Genomic DNA, 16,800 nt, shown 5'->3' with positions numbered 1-16,800 from the left:
CTTTTAAATTTTTGTGCCATTAAAAAATGCAGGAATGTATGGGACATTGTAAGAGCTTTCTTGGTTTGTCCTCTTCCCTCCAAGGTTTAGCAGCTTCCCCCGGTGGTTAGTACAGCACTCCAAGCAACTAATCCTGTATCTATAAACTGTAATGTCAAAGGATTAATGTGTGCCTGGGAACGCAGGTCAAATCTGCTTTAGATCACAACAGTTTGAGTTCAGCTCCTAGCTGAAATATCACGAAACTACCATATAATTTAGTACAAGTCTTGCATTCCTGTACTTCAGCTGCTGGTTGCCTTTAATAAAAAGAGGCCCAGGATTGATTTCCCTGAGAATGTATTTTTCTTTGTCTAAAACCAAAGTAGTATCAGCTGGAAAGTAGAAGGATTTCTTAAAATAGTTCTGTATTCGATATAAATAGCACTTTCAAAGTCTGCTTTTAAAATACTATAAAAAGTACAGTATGGCAAGTTACTGATATTTCCTGAATTTCTTCTGTTTGCTATGTTACAATGCCCAGATCTTATAAGCATCTCTTGGTGGCATGCCCTGCCTTCCACTGGATCGCTGCTGAGACCCGGGGCGCTGCGCACAGGTGCAGTGGCATACAGTAGCTGTGTCTCATCTGAGAGTAAAGACAACTATTTTAAAATATTTTTTACAAAAATATTAGTCTAATTTGTGCAATACGTAGAATGGTATGTGCAGTAAGCAGACGTATATAACTACGTCTGCTTTATTTATGTTGAGCCACCAACAAAGCACAGCAATTTATACCTAATTATGTGCAAATGTAATATCCAGAATCTCTCTTATTTTGCCTTCTTGATACTTCTGTTAAATATTGTAGTTGCGCGTCTTTGAGAGTTTTTCCTGTATGAATTCTTGTATATGATTTTACTTCCAGGAAAAAGTGGCAGGTATCCTTTTAGAATATTTTTTTTGATCTTTGATCTTAACATTGAAATATAATTGAGAGTAGGTATATTAATTCACTTTTAGTTAATGTGGGTGGGGTTTTTAATTAATTTCATTCTATTTTAAGGCTACAGGGTATTCTATTATCGTAACATAAAAAAATTACCAGCTTTAGAATATGTCTATTTTATTATAGCATATAAAAAGCAGTATCGTGCACCACTGTGCACATCTTAGTGAAGCGGCTGTGTGCTTAGACTCTTGTTCTGACCAAGTTTACCTATACTGAACTGCAAATTGAAAACCCCATGTGTTGTCAAACTGGAAAGTTACCGTCACAGCGGCTGACGTTTTTTAATTTGTTTCGTTGGTTTACTTTGAGAAAATAGTTTACCAGATGAAATAAAAAGCAGTGTACTTTTGCTGACATAAAAAATCCGCCTGGACCGAAATGACGGTTCCTGCCTGCTGCCCTCTGGTGGGGTCCCCATCCTCCTGGAGCAAGGGGCTGGGCTCGCACTCCTGGGCACTTGTGTCAAAACTGATAGAACTGAGCATTTCATAACCACGTTCTTGTTTGCTTTATCTTTCAAAAAATTTATCCCAGGCACACCGCAAAGCCTGCCTATGTGTCTGAGGTGCAACATGCCTGGAAACCCAACTTCATTTCAAGTGCAGACTCATTTAAAAATTAAGTCTCCTAGGCTGGGATGCGGCGCTGTAGGACTTTGCTGACAGTCGTTTTCTTGTGGCTTGACAGGTTCTTCGCTCTGTGCTGCTGTTTCCGACGATAGAGCGTATGGCTCAGTCCCCTCAAGGAAAGCTCATGACCCCTTTGCTGTGCAAACTTCGTTACGTTCTGTACATGCCTGTCTACCTGCTGTCCTTTCTACCAGAGGGAGTCAAAGCCTCCCTGGTGCGGTTTGCTCTGCGAGGCATGAAGACCTGTGACGAATCTTCCATAACAACCTCTGTAAATCTTTTCAGCGTGGACTGCATTGGTGAGCACGTTTTTTGTTTGTTTGTTTGTTTGTTACACCAACTTTGGTATCATTCTCATTTAGTAAATGTTGATGTACTTTTGTGGGCAAAAGCTTAATACTAAAGCATGAATAAGTTTTGAAGGACTGGTCTAATCTTTTCTCAAATTAAGACCATAGGTACAGGAAAATCGCAAATGAGTCAATTTTGAAAAAAAAAAGTCTGAAGGGGAAAATAACAAATAAAATACTTCCTCAAAGGATATATATTTCGTAAGAAAACTCTGACCTGTACTACTAACAGTATCTCACGTGATTAAAACACTTTTACAGTCTAGTTCATGTTACTTATGTCTGCTTACTTTTTGCATTTCATTCATATTGGATGGTGAAAATAAATGAGCAATCAGTTTTACAAAGGGTTCTTTGCATCTGTTTTTTTAAAGCTGTGGTTTAACCAGCTCTATAGATTTTGTCATCTGAATTGGAATATTGGTAAACTCAGAAAAGGGCCTTCAGTCTGCAAAGACACGAAGAAGTTACTGTATGCACAGAAGAATTTCAGCACTTTTTTGGGCATACGGAGAAAGTTAGAAGATTAACGTTCCTCCAGTGCATATTGAATGCATATTTTGCACATTCTAGCAAGAGAAACAGCTTTAAGAAGGGGAACAATTTCAGATAAATTATGTTAAGTTTAGAATGAAAACCAGAACGTGAATTGTGCTATACTCCAGGTATTTTGGTAAGTTAGCAGTTGAAAACAATTTGGAATAGAATTGACATGCTAACGCAGTAATAATAGCAAGAAGGAAGTTTTGATTGCATTAATAGTAGTAAAAACACATTCCTACATTTCCAGTTGTGCTCTGTCTTCTATCAGTTAAATTTTACCTACTAATTGTCCAAACAGATGTGCCAGAGTAACTGTGATTGCAGCGAGGTCTTATACCTTTTGTGGATATCTGTGGATGTGTTGGTCTGTGTTGGAGGCTCGCTGTAGGACTGTACAGAGACCAAAAACAGGTTGGGCAGCGAGGGTTCTTACTGCCAAACCTAGGCAGCCCCGTTTGTGTTGTACAAACACGGCATAATGACAGTCGCTCCGTTGCAGTACCCTGAGCCTGACAAAATCAGGCTCCCCGTTGATAATGTAAATGTCTGATAGGAGTACTATGGTTTGTCACTTGAGTTTCTATTAATTTATGGCAGTTTTATGGTGACTGAGGAGAAAGCAAGCATGCGGTCATATGTACACAAGGCTTTCAGGCTTCTTCCTTTGATAATTTGGTCTAGGAGAAAGGTATGTGAAGGTCTGTGGGGTCACATCTCCGCAAGCCAGGAATCCTTCTCTGGTACCCACAGATAAACTTTTACCTCTCAAAACAGGTTATCCACATCCAGGGTTGTATTACAAATGGTCCTTGGCCTGCATTAACCTCCAAAAGAGCATGGCCAGCCATTGTTTGTGAGTGCTGTTTGGCCCAGAGCACAGCAGTGGCAGGAATAATTTAACAGAACGGATTTTGTGTGCTGCTGTTGGAGCCTGACCCTCCGAGCTCTTTAGTCCCCCGGTGAATGAGCCCCATGGATGTGTGCACGTCAGCCTGTTGTCATTTGCTGTGTGCACCAGTGTCTGATCTGGGTCCAAGCTGTAAGGTAAATTAAGGCAGGAAACCAGATGAAGGCTCTTTACTCATAGGATGTGATCTCTGCCTATGTTCAATTTATTGACTGAATTCATTATACCAGAATGAATACCCCTGTGAGCCAATGTCTTGTAAAACTCACAGGCCTTATTGATGCAACTAGTTCCTTTGGCTTGTGATATTATCTCTCTCAAGCAGAATTCCCCGTTGGTTTCATCTTTAGAAACTGATGCTGTTTTACAGCCCAGTGACTCAGGACCACGTGTGTGGATTAATAATCTTAGGGCTTTCCAGATATTGCCTGTTAACCTTGTCCCCTATTATTTGCGGACAACAGAAGATGTTACCATTCAGCAAAAATTTGCTAAACCTAGCACAACAACTGAGTCTGTCTTATGGGACTGCTCATCTGTGAGTTACTGAAGCCTCTAAATTTGTGGTAAATGTTTTTCTGATCGATTCCTTGTCCCTTAATAAACTCCTAGATATGGTTCAGAAACATTCAGCAAATGAAGTTGTTTCTCCTCTCCAGGAAGGTTGCATGTCAACTCATTAAAAATACACATATTGCCTTTGGCATGTACATCTGTTGCATTACTGTAATTGTAATAAAAGCTGTGATGAAGGGCAGAAAAGATGGTAAAAGTTTCCTTAAAACTAATACGTCCGTTAAAACAAACCAACCTGCCAGGGATTTGTTACCACATCCAAAGCTTAGTCACAACAATGTTTTCTCTCCTCTGAAAGGAAATGAGATTTGAAAACGTAATTATAGCGGAACTCTAAGACCTAGTGCCGCTCCCGTTGACATTGAGAGTGAAAAGCTCCATTCAGTAGCAGCAGAATCAGGCCCTTGGTTGAAAGAGTGAAGGAGAAATTATATTACCTATCTATCTGTCCCACTGTTTCAAATTATGTTTGTTCCTGCTTCTTATCCAAACTCATCTTTCCGTTGTCTTAACTTTATAGTTGATGATATGTAGAAGACTCAGTCACACAGCAGAAGGCCTTGCGATGACACTGTGCAGAAAGATAATGAAATATAACATCTTGTCCCAAAGGGGAAATAGTACAGAAAGAGGAGAGACAGCCCGGTCTGGAAAGAAAATGGGTTGTAAGGGAGGATGGGAAGACACGGTGTATAAATAATAAAGGACCTATTAGACATAAGCAAAGGGGTCTGAAGGCAGTTTGCCTACCTGGATTAAACTTCTAGCAAAGATATCTTAGGGCAGAAAAAGCATTACAATGAACAAACTAGCATTTAGGTACTTGTATTCATGAACCCAGGAGATGAATAGACAGAAAAATTGGACATTAGTGACCTTGAGTTATCTCAAACATTGTCACTCTGTTTATTCAGGCTAGCAAAACAAGGATACCCCTATCTAGCACAGTGGTGGTTGTTCTACAAATCATGTACAGTCCTGAAATGCTGGAATACTTTGGCACTCCAGCACGTTGAAATTTGTAAACATTTCTTCGGTGACAGATGCCAGTAGCAGACTTACAGTGACAGTATACCGTTCTGTCTACACGGGACAGGATTTATTGTCCAGCCATTTGACTGGCAAACTTCCTCCATTTGTTTCTGTAAAATTTCCACAAAAGCACAGACATTACATAATGGGTAAACACCGCAAGGCTTTTTCGAGAGGCGGGCTGGCAGGTCAGAGGTTAACGTCTGGATGACAGTGAAGATACAGATAAGCACAATAGCAAGAAAAACCTCCAACTGGCCCAAACTCGGTGCGTCCTTTGTGATCTTGAACCTGTGACTTCCCTGGAGGAATCTCCCTGTTTGTGTAACCTATTCGGGGAGCACAGAGATCTGGGGCGGGGGGGGGGGTGTCTGCTTTGTGCGATTCAGGCAGGTTGGGAAGGAGGGGACTCAGAAACCTGAAACGAGGGTTTCAGATGGGTTCAGGCTGTCACACGAATGCAGGCTGGAGATGGTAGATTTCTGGTTTATTTTAAGCATCCAAGAGATGTTGTAAGAAGACAAGGAACTAAGATGAAACTTCAGAGTTTGGATTCAAATTTTATCTTGTTCCAAGTGTGGAGACATTCAGATTTCATGTGGAGTGTTTACAATTCCCTCATTTTACAGAGAAAAAAAGGGCTAAGGCAATTTCAGACACTCTTATGCCCACAGGACTGCATAGGAAGCAAGAGTCCCAACTGAGGTATTGAGGCTTGTCTCCGCAGTAGCCACCTCTCTCTCTTGGCTGTACAGGATGGCAAAATTACATCCCTGAAGTGCCATAGAGTAAAAAGCTTTCTTGTAGGATAAAATTTGCAGAATTGTCAAACAGCATCTGGGCAATAAATTTGTATCAAAAGCAAGTGAAACGTAGGCTTCCAGTTGCTATGAAAATGGAACGTAAGCTTTTACATTGACTAAGTTGTTTTAAAATTTTATCTCCAGGGAGCCAACTGGAAAATTTCATTCTAGCTTTGAATTATCCCAGCCTTGGGAGTTGTCATGTCTTGAGATCTGTTTCTATTCCCATTCTCTCTTCTTAATCAGAGAGATTTTAAATATGACATTATGGGTGGTCTTCATCTGACCACTGCGGACATCATGCTGTCCAGATAGTTGGCATCTAAAGCAGGACAGGTGAATCACACCCTACAGATGACTGTTTCTCTTTACTGACCTCAAAGGGACCCTCTCTCTACTAGATACCTAAAATTAGAGGAGATAAGTCCCACTCTGCCTACTGGCTGCTCATTTTGCTGCAGACATCAGAAGAGAATGTGATTGTGATCTGAATTGTCCATGAAGCCTTTACCCTTGCTGCCAGGACAGGCAGATATCCCATGCTTTGGCTGCATTCGAATTTACAGTTGCTGGTTTCTAGTGAGAGTACTGTTGTTCGTTTCCTACCTTCTTGGAAAATTCATTGTACATCTCCACCTCCATTTCCTGACAAGTAAGATGGGAAATTTTTGGAGACTTCTTTTTTGGGACTAAAATGCTGCAGAAATACCTATCTAACTGAAATACTTGGGTAAGGACAGTGCATGGTGTTGTATTCATGCACTCAGTAGCTCCTCCATCTATTCTGCTCCTATTTTTCAGAGTTAAAAAACAATGTTTAACGTATTAGGTAAGCACTTGATAAACAAACTCACGTGAAATGGTGAAATAAGAGGGCTTTGCCCCCCTAAAGAGTATTTTAAAAAGCTATATAACCACATAGGTGAAATTTAGTTTACTTTTCTTTGGTTTTAAATTAAACCGGTGTTCTTTTCTTGCATTGAAATTAAAATTTAACTCCTAAAAGTAACAGAAGAAATGATGAACACCTCTAAATTTAGCACGGAAGGCAGAGCTCTTCTGATTTTGTTGTATGGAACTAAAAGTCTCCATTGAGACATGCAAAGCAAGGGGAAGTTGCACATTACATTCTCATCTAGGTTTTATTATTTCAAACACTGTACTAGCACATTTTAAAAAGGATCCGATGTTCAAGACAAGCAATGAGCTATTGCCCAGCATCACATAGCTGATCAGCAGCAGAACTGTACACGGACCTACATCCCAGGGCAACAGTTTATCTACTGAACCTGCTTAACCGTTAATTTCACTTTTTGTTAAATTAGATATTTGTTAAATTAAATTAAACACACACATATGTGTGTGTTGTGTGTGTGTTATATATATATAACACACATATGTTAGTCATGAGGGGCTTCCACAAGCCACATTGGCTAGACAGGCTGACAGTCTATTTAAAAATGCCATGCATACTACAAAGGATTTCAGGTAGCATCTTGCAAACTCACAACTACATTTTTCACAGTGGGCATGAGAATAAAAGCTTTCCCTCCCCCCTGCCACGGGACAGCTATGCAGATCTTTGAACCTAGACCAGTAAATTTTCAAGCTGATTTTCCAGGCTGGCTGAAATCAAAGCCCTGGTAGTGAAAAGTGATTGCTTTGTTTCCTCTGATGAATGTAAGTTTTAGATAACTTCTGGCTATAGTGCAGAAATCATATCAAGGATATTTTTCTACTTTTATAATTAAATATGTATAGAATTTCAGACATGATGTATAGCTAGACAAAATTTCATGGAGAACAGAAACTACTGACTGGTAAGTAAATGATATCTACGTAAAGTAAATAATGTTAAATCTGAGCAGTGTAGTGTAGTATATCACAGGTGGGCCAAAAGGATGAAGCTCAGCAGGTCTCCTCTCTTCTGGCTGTGTGCATTCTTTGATACTCGGTGGGACAGAAAGAGGTCAAATTGATAGAGCAGATAATCTCCTTTGCTCTCACTAGCATCCAACTAATTAGGATTCAAGAGAAGTAGTCTTTCCTGAAATCAGGTAACTCTGCAGTTGTCTCTTACAAGATGTTTTTTCGCCTGTATCTGAATTGGCTACTGCCAGATATTGCCAAGGGTCAGAAGGCTGCTTTCGGTAGCCCAGCAGTCTGACCCAGCGTGCTAAATCCTCTGCTCCTGCAGAGTTTCTCAGCAGGCTTCTGTGTGCTGTCACAGTTGAGTCCTATCCACTTCTGACATTTTAAGTGATGATCGTAATATGTATTTCTGCAAAGTGTTTAAGAGCGTGTTTCCTTACCTGTGGAAACACAATAATATTTTATCACCTGCTTTGCAGGAAAAGGGGCCAAAGAATAACAGTCTTTAATATTTTCATGTTTCCTCTGCTACTGTTTATTTTCCTGTGTGATGCCTGACTAAAATGTTTGTTTAATGTAGTCGGACAACTTACCTTACCAAGGCAGCAGTTAAGCTGACGGAAAAACCTCACATCTGCTTTATTCTTTCTGTGAGTGAAATAAACTTTTCCTTATTTCAGAGTAGGATGCTCATATTAAATTACGGGAGGAAGGCAATGACTTTTATGTATTTATAGTCCTATTTATTTTTTAAAGTCAATCTGCTTCATAATTTACCCCATTTCCAAAAGAAAGAAAGAAAGATGTTTAACAAGGACTTTTATTACTTGCAAAAACTTTTACTTTCCTGTGAAAATAATAGTAATAATGTGGAAATTTCTCATTGGGTTTATTTCTGTTAATTATTCCTCTTTTTCTTCTTTGGGGGAAAACCCAACATAAAAAACTCCCATCATAAATATTACTCATAAGGCGTGAATGTTTTGATAGTGGAACTGCTGATCATTTCCATGAAATGTGAGGACGGTTGGGATTTGGTTGGAGAAGAGGAGATTGTTTATTCATCCCTGGTGGGGTTTCATCCCCAGGGATATGATTTACTCCCACAAATTTGCAGCTAGTCTAATGATGTGTTGCAAATGGCATGAAAAAGGAAAGGGTAACATCAACAAAGCAGAAAGGATGTTGAAAATAAGTATATGCCAGTTAAGTGCTAGCAGCTACAGTTGCTTTGTGTTAGCCAGTGCCAGATAGTCATCTGCAAACTGGCACTTTATTTTCCCTGGGCCCAAGACAAAGCCCCCTGAATTCAGGGGAGGGATTCCCTTCTGCAGTAGGCTCATGCCTTTTGTCTCAGAGGTGTCTGTCTAAACTCTCCCAAGGAATATCTGAAGTAGAGCTCGTGGCTCTGTCTTAACTTGTGTTTACTGGTTGGCCATTTAGCTTGATTCATCAAACCCCATCATGCAGTCCCAGCAAAGCACTTAAACACACGCTAAATCCATACCCGTGGGTAAACTATAGGCATTTGTGTCTTGGAATAATTTTTTTTTGGAAAATGACATTTACAAAGCTGCTAACTAATGCAATACCTATCATTCCATGCACCTAAAGGGGACGCTGGTCTGGATGTAATTCTTACAGGCATCTAAAACAACATTGCAGTCTGCTTTGCTGCTGCTTCTTGTCATGAAAATGTCCACCAGCGCTCACCATCTTCCTTCTCTAATTCTTTAACGTTAACAATATTGACAAGGAGAAAATGCCTACAGAGCCTTCATGGATCCGTGGAGGAAATGCTGGCTTATCTTGAGCAAACCCAGTGGTTCAGGAGATTGCTTGCTGGTTAGTGCAATGGTCAGGCGTATTTAAAATGAGCTTTAAAAACAGTGGTTTATGTTTAACAAAGGGTGGTGTAAAGTTCACCTTTCATACCAATCAAAGCCACTCCACCTGAGAGGAAGTTCACCTCATTCAAAGGAGGGGTTGGTCCAGTTGCTGAATTTTGTCAGGGTTCCTCAAGAAAGAGTCAGCGTCAGGTTCTAATCCAGAAAAGCACTCAAGCTGACCTCCGTAGAGCTACTCACATGCATAAACCCCTGTCTAGAAGAGCATATTAATTCCCAGTAGAGCTCAGGCAGGAACCATAGTGTAAAGATGCTAAATTGCTGCAGACACTGTCCATCCTGCCCACTCCCTGTGGGACTGAGCTCTGCCTACACCAGACCCTTCTGCGCTCCTCTTGCAGGGTAAGAGTGCAAACACTTTCCATGACCAAAAATCTGGACCCTACCAGAAGTCCCATCATCCCAGACATCTGCCAGGGTATGTGAGAGCTTACACTGGAGATGAATTTCTCCAGCTAAGGGATAGTTCTGTCGTTTGAAGATGATGGGAGTTGTTCCAAAGTAACTTAGGACAGGGTTAAGTCCATAGACATTTCAGTTTCCATCACACACCCCACTTTACCTGCACATGCTTCATCACACAAAGTAAATGAGTGTTTTTCGCACTCCTCAACAAAGCATCTATTGTTTGTGAAGCACCTGGGTATAATTGTTGAATAACTTTATTTTTGCCTTCAGCCTCTACTATGCTTTCTCAAGCATAGCTGACGGATTTTCTTGTATAGTTCTGATCTGCCTGCAACTTTAATACCAAGCAGATTGGAGAAGTCTGTCATAACAATTGCAGCTATTTCTGCCTGTTTGTGCTGATCATGGTTATATATTAACTGGTATGTTTTCATTCTAAATTCAAGTGTAAACTTAAGCAGAACCCAAAGTAAATGTTTACATCTTGTAAACCTCTAAACATCAACATATTATCTAATGTGTGTGTGCATGTGTGGAAGCACATGTTCCTGTGTTAGTCATCCTTGATACTAAGCAGTTCCTTCTGTTTGATGTTTTAAACAATAAGTTATACAATATTTCCAAGGTTGCTGTTGGCAATAATCACTGGTAGAAAATACGTTTTCCCCATAGGAAATTACACTGCTCTTTGGTATTATTAGTTCTTGCCACTGTTTTCTGACTCTTTCTGAGGAATGACAGAGATTGCTTCCTCAAGAGCAAAGGATAAACTGGAAAGGAAACTAGTGTTACACTCCTCTGAAGAACCTTATAATAAGATGGGCAACTTACCAGGAAAAAAATGTGACCAGATAGTAGTACATTCCCTGAGGAAAACTTATTTTCAAAAGTTCAATCTACTTTTTGCAGGGCATTTCGATTTAGCATGGGAATCCAACCTAGCATTGATTCATCACTTTGCAATTTAAGCAGTTTTGCTTTAGTGTTTAGAGGACTTTTGAAAGAGTCATATTAAAGCATGTCAAAGTACAGGTGAGCTCTGTGCATGTGAAAATAGTAGTCTTTGGCAATAATTGTCCCATTGAAGTCAAATTACTTTCTTTTACCCTCTGCTTGTAGTCCCTCAGAAGGACGAGCAAAACTCTGCATGCATATCTGCAACTCAATGTTGAACAGTCATGGATTTAGAAATAGACTGTAAAATCTGTGGAGCAGAAATGATGTTTTTCCTGATAGTGTGAATAGTCTCTGAAACACTGAAGCCAACCCCTGACTGGCACCTTTAGTGCTCCCACACAGTATAACTAATTCTTAATTACAAAAGATTCAATCAGGCAGTCAGTTAGGACTCTTCCCTTTTGCTACACTTACCATCAAATTATCAATTTACTTGCATATTGTTCAGTTTACCTTTACGGAGGCCAGGAATGAGAATTAAAATTTGCCAATGTTTTGCATATCTTAAAAAGTTTCTCAAGCATTTCATAATACCAGATTATTGTGAAATTATCCTGCTGCCAGGCAGATTTACTATGGAAGGCATCGGTGAAGCCTTCTGGGAGAAGGAGACTAAGAATTTGTGGAGGTTCTGTGGGAGTCCCTTGTGTGACAGAAGAAAGCATCATTTCAGGCTTTTCTATGTGCAGTACTGCCGGTACCTGACAAAATGTGTCCCCAGTCTCTACTGTGGTCCTTAGCCAACACAAACAAGAGTCTAAAGTAATAGCAATAATGGCAATTAAATGGCAAATGGTGAAATAGCAGCTGTGTTCTGTGAAAAATTTGACAGTAAATGATAGTTTTGTAAGGCAGAGCATCAGAACTGTCTTGGGAAGCTGCAGTGTCAACATGGGAAAGACAGACATATGGAAACAAACTATAGAGAGTGAGAGGCTAATGACAGTGTAATGAGGTTCCTTGTTTTTCACAGGGCATAAGACATGGTTATTAAAACAACTGTACTTCCTCAAAAGAATATTTGCAAGTATGCACGGGTATACAGAGGTTGGAGCACTTTCAGTCAGACCAATGTCATGGGAGCTTTGGCTTCCTTAACCATGAAAAGGTGATTAACTTTGAAACATTTAGTAAAGAAGGCTTGATGATGAGTTTAAGGGGAAAGATAAAAAAATCTTGTCTATCATTATGAGCAAAAGTACGCTCATGAAGGATCTAAAATTATGGTAGACAAAGAAATTCATAAGAGATCAAAGGAATACTGGCAGGAAGATGGTAGATGACCTAGGTGATGTGCAGGTAATGTAAATTCCAAAAGTATGGAAAATATAGTAGTGTTGCAAGCCTTTAAAAATCACCAAGATTATTAGTTAGTTGGCTTAACAGACACAGGTGAGATAACTGACAGAACTAGAATATCAGTATGAAGGGACATAACTTGCTTGGGAAAGAAGAACAGGGGGAAAGAAGGAGGATGGAGGGACTTGTCTTTACATCCAGATATTAAAGACAGGGAGACCTGTTGAATATTATGTCCACCAAACCATGACAGATGAATTCAAGAGACTTTTTCTGAGAAACTTCCAAGCCATTGAAAATGCAGTATGTAGTGTGCTTGATGTCTGTAGAGGAAGGAATCCAGCAACATATAGACTGTTCAGCTAGTTCTCATAATGCATTGCTTTATATATTTATATTCATATTCATATTTATATATATTTATATATATAAAGTAGAGAAAGCAATTGGCAGAGAATATACGGCAGTTTTATACAAAGAATTTGAAGATGAGAGGCAGATTGGCTGAATATAGTCACAAGAGGGTAACATTTGTGCTAGGACAGAAATACTTAACATGTCTACAACATATTGCTCTATTCATCCACTAATTCCCTTAAAATCTTTTCATAGTGGAGAGATATAGGTAACACTTGTCTAATCTATCTAGGTGACTACTGTAGGAGGAGATGAATTGTGTTCTTTCCACTGATTGTGAAGCAAGAAAAATTAAGCTTTAGATATCTACACTTACTCAGGTGAATCCCATGACAGATATCAAGAAATTATGACCTTCAATGAAAATAAATCAGAGTTGTTTAGACTAAACAAGGGACGACTGAAGGACATGGTAAGAGTTTGCAAGTAAAGGAGAATAATCTAATCCACGTGTCCATTACCTCCATAGACGAGGTAATGTGTAATGGAATGTGTAATGGAATTTTAGTTAATGATAAGAATGGAATTCTAGACTGGATTTCCTAGGAAGATAATGAAACTTCCATCATCTGTACTTCCTAAGGACAGGATGGATAAGTATCTGCTGAAAATGACGCAATATCATTGATTCTTCTTAAGACAAAAAGACCAATAGAGATCCCTTCCAGCCCTACAATTTCATACACACTAATTAAAGATGCAAGAGTAGCATCCAGAATTTCAGAACTCTAATGAGGGACAATTTACCATGGTAAGAACCAAGCAAAACAGATGAACAGATGCAACACAAAATGTTTGGGGAAACAAAAATATAGGCAAAAAATGCAGGCATTAGTTAAAAGCATATCTGAAAATTCAGAAAATATCTGATTGAATGTCTGAATGAATCTGCATTCTGCAGGTTGGATGCAGGATACAGAAACATTATAGTAGGGCCTGCCAAAGATCGGTAGGTTACCTCTAGAAATGAGCTAAATGAGTATAGGACTTGGAGTAGCATTGGAGTGTGATCATACTGTTTAATTATTAATTAATTTTCTGGTATGGTTTTAGCCTTCTCCAGCTAGCATTCTCCTAGTATTCAGACACAGACCAGGAGTTAGCGCTGCCGTACACTCTTCCCCATAAGCAGGTTCGGTAGAGGAAATATTTAATTCTGTGAAAACAAGCCATTCTATTCCAGTTGGCCTCAGGGCCACAAAATAGTTCCTGGCTCCATTTAATACAATGGTGCAGATATAGCCCATATTTATACCTGCAAAAGCAGCAACAGTTTGGTTGTTGGAAAGCAGTTGTGAGAAAACAGACTGTGGAAATTTGACTTCACAATTGTGAAAACAGAAGCTGAGAAATTGATAAGTCAAAGCAAAAGATGGTGCATTTAATGTTTGAAGGGGGGTAAGGTAGACTAGGAAAGGCATTTTACAAAGGTATGGATCAGTGAAAAGAGCAAAGGCTATCAAAAGCAAGCCAGTGTGGAAATATGTTCTTTAGAGTGCTATTTACGGAACAACAGAGCAGATTGTTCTATAACAAATGAGTTCTTGATGATGACATAGCTAAAGGTAGACAGTAAACCCTCGTTTTCCAAACCATCAAGCCATGTCTGGAAGAACTATACTATGCCCTGGGTTTAAGAGTAAACCTGTAAGTCTTTAACGTCAGGGAAGGCAAACTAATAGCTTTGCTCAGACTTTTATGTAAGAAATGTGGACTAACTAAACAAGTTGTAGCCACTCTTCAGTTTTTTAGCTGAATCTAGTAGAATTGTTGTTCAGTACTTGTGACCCTGATAGTACAGTACTAACCTAGCAGGATATTTTCTTAGAGTTGGTGACAAATATTGCTCCAAAATTAGTTCAGAATCAGATGAATGGAAGCATTATTATACTAACTGCAATATACTATTGAGTTACATAGGAACTAATGTCTGAAAATGAGATCCAAAGTCTATCCTGTCCAGTCTCTCATTTCCAACAATAGAACAAAATGCTTCCATGAAAGGAGCAAAAACTCTGCAGTAGAAAATTCTGCCAGTTAATAAAAGCATCATTCTTAGAGGTAGAGGCTTAAAGACCTGAAGCTTTTGTAGTAGTAGGTAGCTCTAAATTTTGGTTGTAGTTTCTTAAGAGAGTTATAAATATTTGTTGACTTCCAGTATCTTTGTTGTCACTTGCTAATTTCTTGGCCCTGAGAGGTTCTTACTGTAATGAGCTGTGTCCTATGTGCTTTATCAGATGTGCTGTAAAATGGATTTGTTTTTACAGGTTCTGATATTTCTACCTCTTGATATTCCTTTGCATTACAAATGAGTTGCAAAAGATTTTTGAAGAACTAAAGGGCCTGGTTGCACTTCAGGTTTGTGGGTTTTAATCATAATAAGCTGTCTTTTCTTAAATGCCTCAAACACAAGTGAGGGCAGAGACCAGCTGGAAAGTGTTATTTGACTGAAAAATACATGAATTAACTAAATGACATTCAGCCTGGAAAAATGAAGCTAACAGAATACAAACGAAGAAAAAAAAAGTATCTAAAACATAGGTTCTGTGTAGGTGGGGAACAGAATCAAGGGAGCCAGAAGTAGCAGACGGATGAGGGAGAGCGGGAGGACTGATAGAAACTTGACATGCTGCAGGGTCTCAGAATACCCTGTAGAAGTACAAAGAATACCCACAGCCTGCACCACAGTACCGAGAGGATCGCTGGTCTCATACAATCTTCTCCAGTTCTACCTAAAGAAAGTTTATTTATTTCTTGGTGAAAAAAAGACAGTGCCTTAGTATATGGTGGCCTTAGTAAGACAGCATAAGAAGTCTCTCCACTGTCTGTATTCATCTGCTCAGAGGGTTGGTTGGTCAAAATATGGTAAGAGTAGTGGCACCAAATTTGTATTTGGGAAGCATGATGAAGGTAGGGCTGTGGTCTTCTTTTCCTCTGAATTTGTCCACTCTGGAAAATCATATAGTATGTTCTTCCAAGGTTAATGCTGTTGAAATTGCACTGTCTGGACCTTGAAGTAAAAATTTGGCTTCATGTTTCTCCCTGTACCCATTCCAGAACATAGCTCCTACTAACTTACAAAATAGAGCAATATTTTGATGTGTGGGACTTAATAAATTTACACCTACAGCCACAATCTTGTTGATAGAGTCAACATAATCTGAAGCCAACAGCAGTAGGGAAATGAAGTGAGCTCGGGTAACCCTTTGTAGTCTTATGTTTATTTTAGTCTGATGAACAAGCTATTAAAGAATGTGTGTGTGCATCCATTAAAGTGTCCAGATTGGGGCTATCTTCACAGCCACTCATTTTTGTTGGAAGAGGAACTATTCTGATTATTTCCTGAAATTTATTAGCCAATGAAGTTGAAAAGGCTTTTTTTTCTTTGTTATTGTCTCTGTTGTTTCATTAGTATGGCATCTCTTTCTGTCTACTCTTTCTGTCACAGTAAATTCATCTCCTTAGCCCAGCAAAGAATACCATATTGTTTTTACATAGTTAAGATACCGACTACAGGGCAAAACCACACAGAACAAGATCTAGTCATGGCACCACAACACAGAGTTGATTTTTTAAATTAATCAAGGGCATGTATATCTCTCAAAGTTTATCAGGGTTAAGTTGGAAATACTTAACCCTCTTTTATATTTTATGGATATGTGCACCATGTGTAAGTCTTTTTTTTTAAGATTTCTTTCCATACAGACATAGCTTCCACTCTTGAATTTCTACAGACAACATAATGTAACCCCTCAGCTTCTAGTGTGAGTTTACGATTAATCTAGCCCTAATCTAATCTTCTTCTTGCAAATAAGCAAGCAAATGATCTTTGGATATTCAATAATAAAGCAAGAAGTTAAAAGACTTGAGGAAAAACACATATTTCAGTCCAAGTACAGGAAATCTCTGTATTGCTTCAAGAATCAAATATAAGAGAAAGTTTATCTGTCCCAGTCATGTTTCTTCCCTGAAATTATCACAGCTTTCAAAGTTCCAGCATAGATCTGTTGCTATCCATAGAGTCAACTGACAACATATTGGTTTAGGATATAGCTCTAAAATCTTTAGAAAGTAATAATAATGCTTCTAGACATGTGTTTCTTCAA

General features: G+C 39.0%; 1 protein-coding gene across 1 annotated transcript in view; it reads left to right on the top strand.

Annotated features, from left to right (window-relative positions):
* The window catches only part of LDAH (lipid droplet associated hydrolase), a gene marked incomplete at its 5' end in the record, with an annotated part of 122,002 nt that overhangs the window by 81,603 nt on the left and 23,599 nt on the right, over positions 1-16,800 (top strand). Inside the window, one exon of the mRNA XM_082305435.1 lies at positions 1,682-1,922. Coding sequence (XP_082161561.1) covers positions 1,682-1,922 — 241 coding nt within the window. The remainder of the gene's footprint in view (positions 1-1,681; positions 1,923-16,800) is intronic.

This window comes from Platalea leucorodia (genome assembly GCF_965183815.1).
Source record: "Platalea leucorodia genome assembly, chromosome: 3".
Lineage (NCBI taxonomy): Eukaryota > Metazoa > Chordata > Aves > Pelecaniformes > Threskiornithidae > Platalea > Platalea leucorodia.
This window is presented reverse-complemented; position numbering and strand designations above follow the sequence as displayed.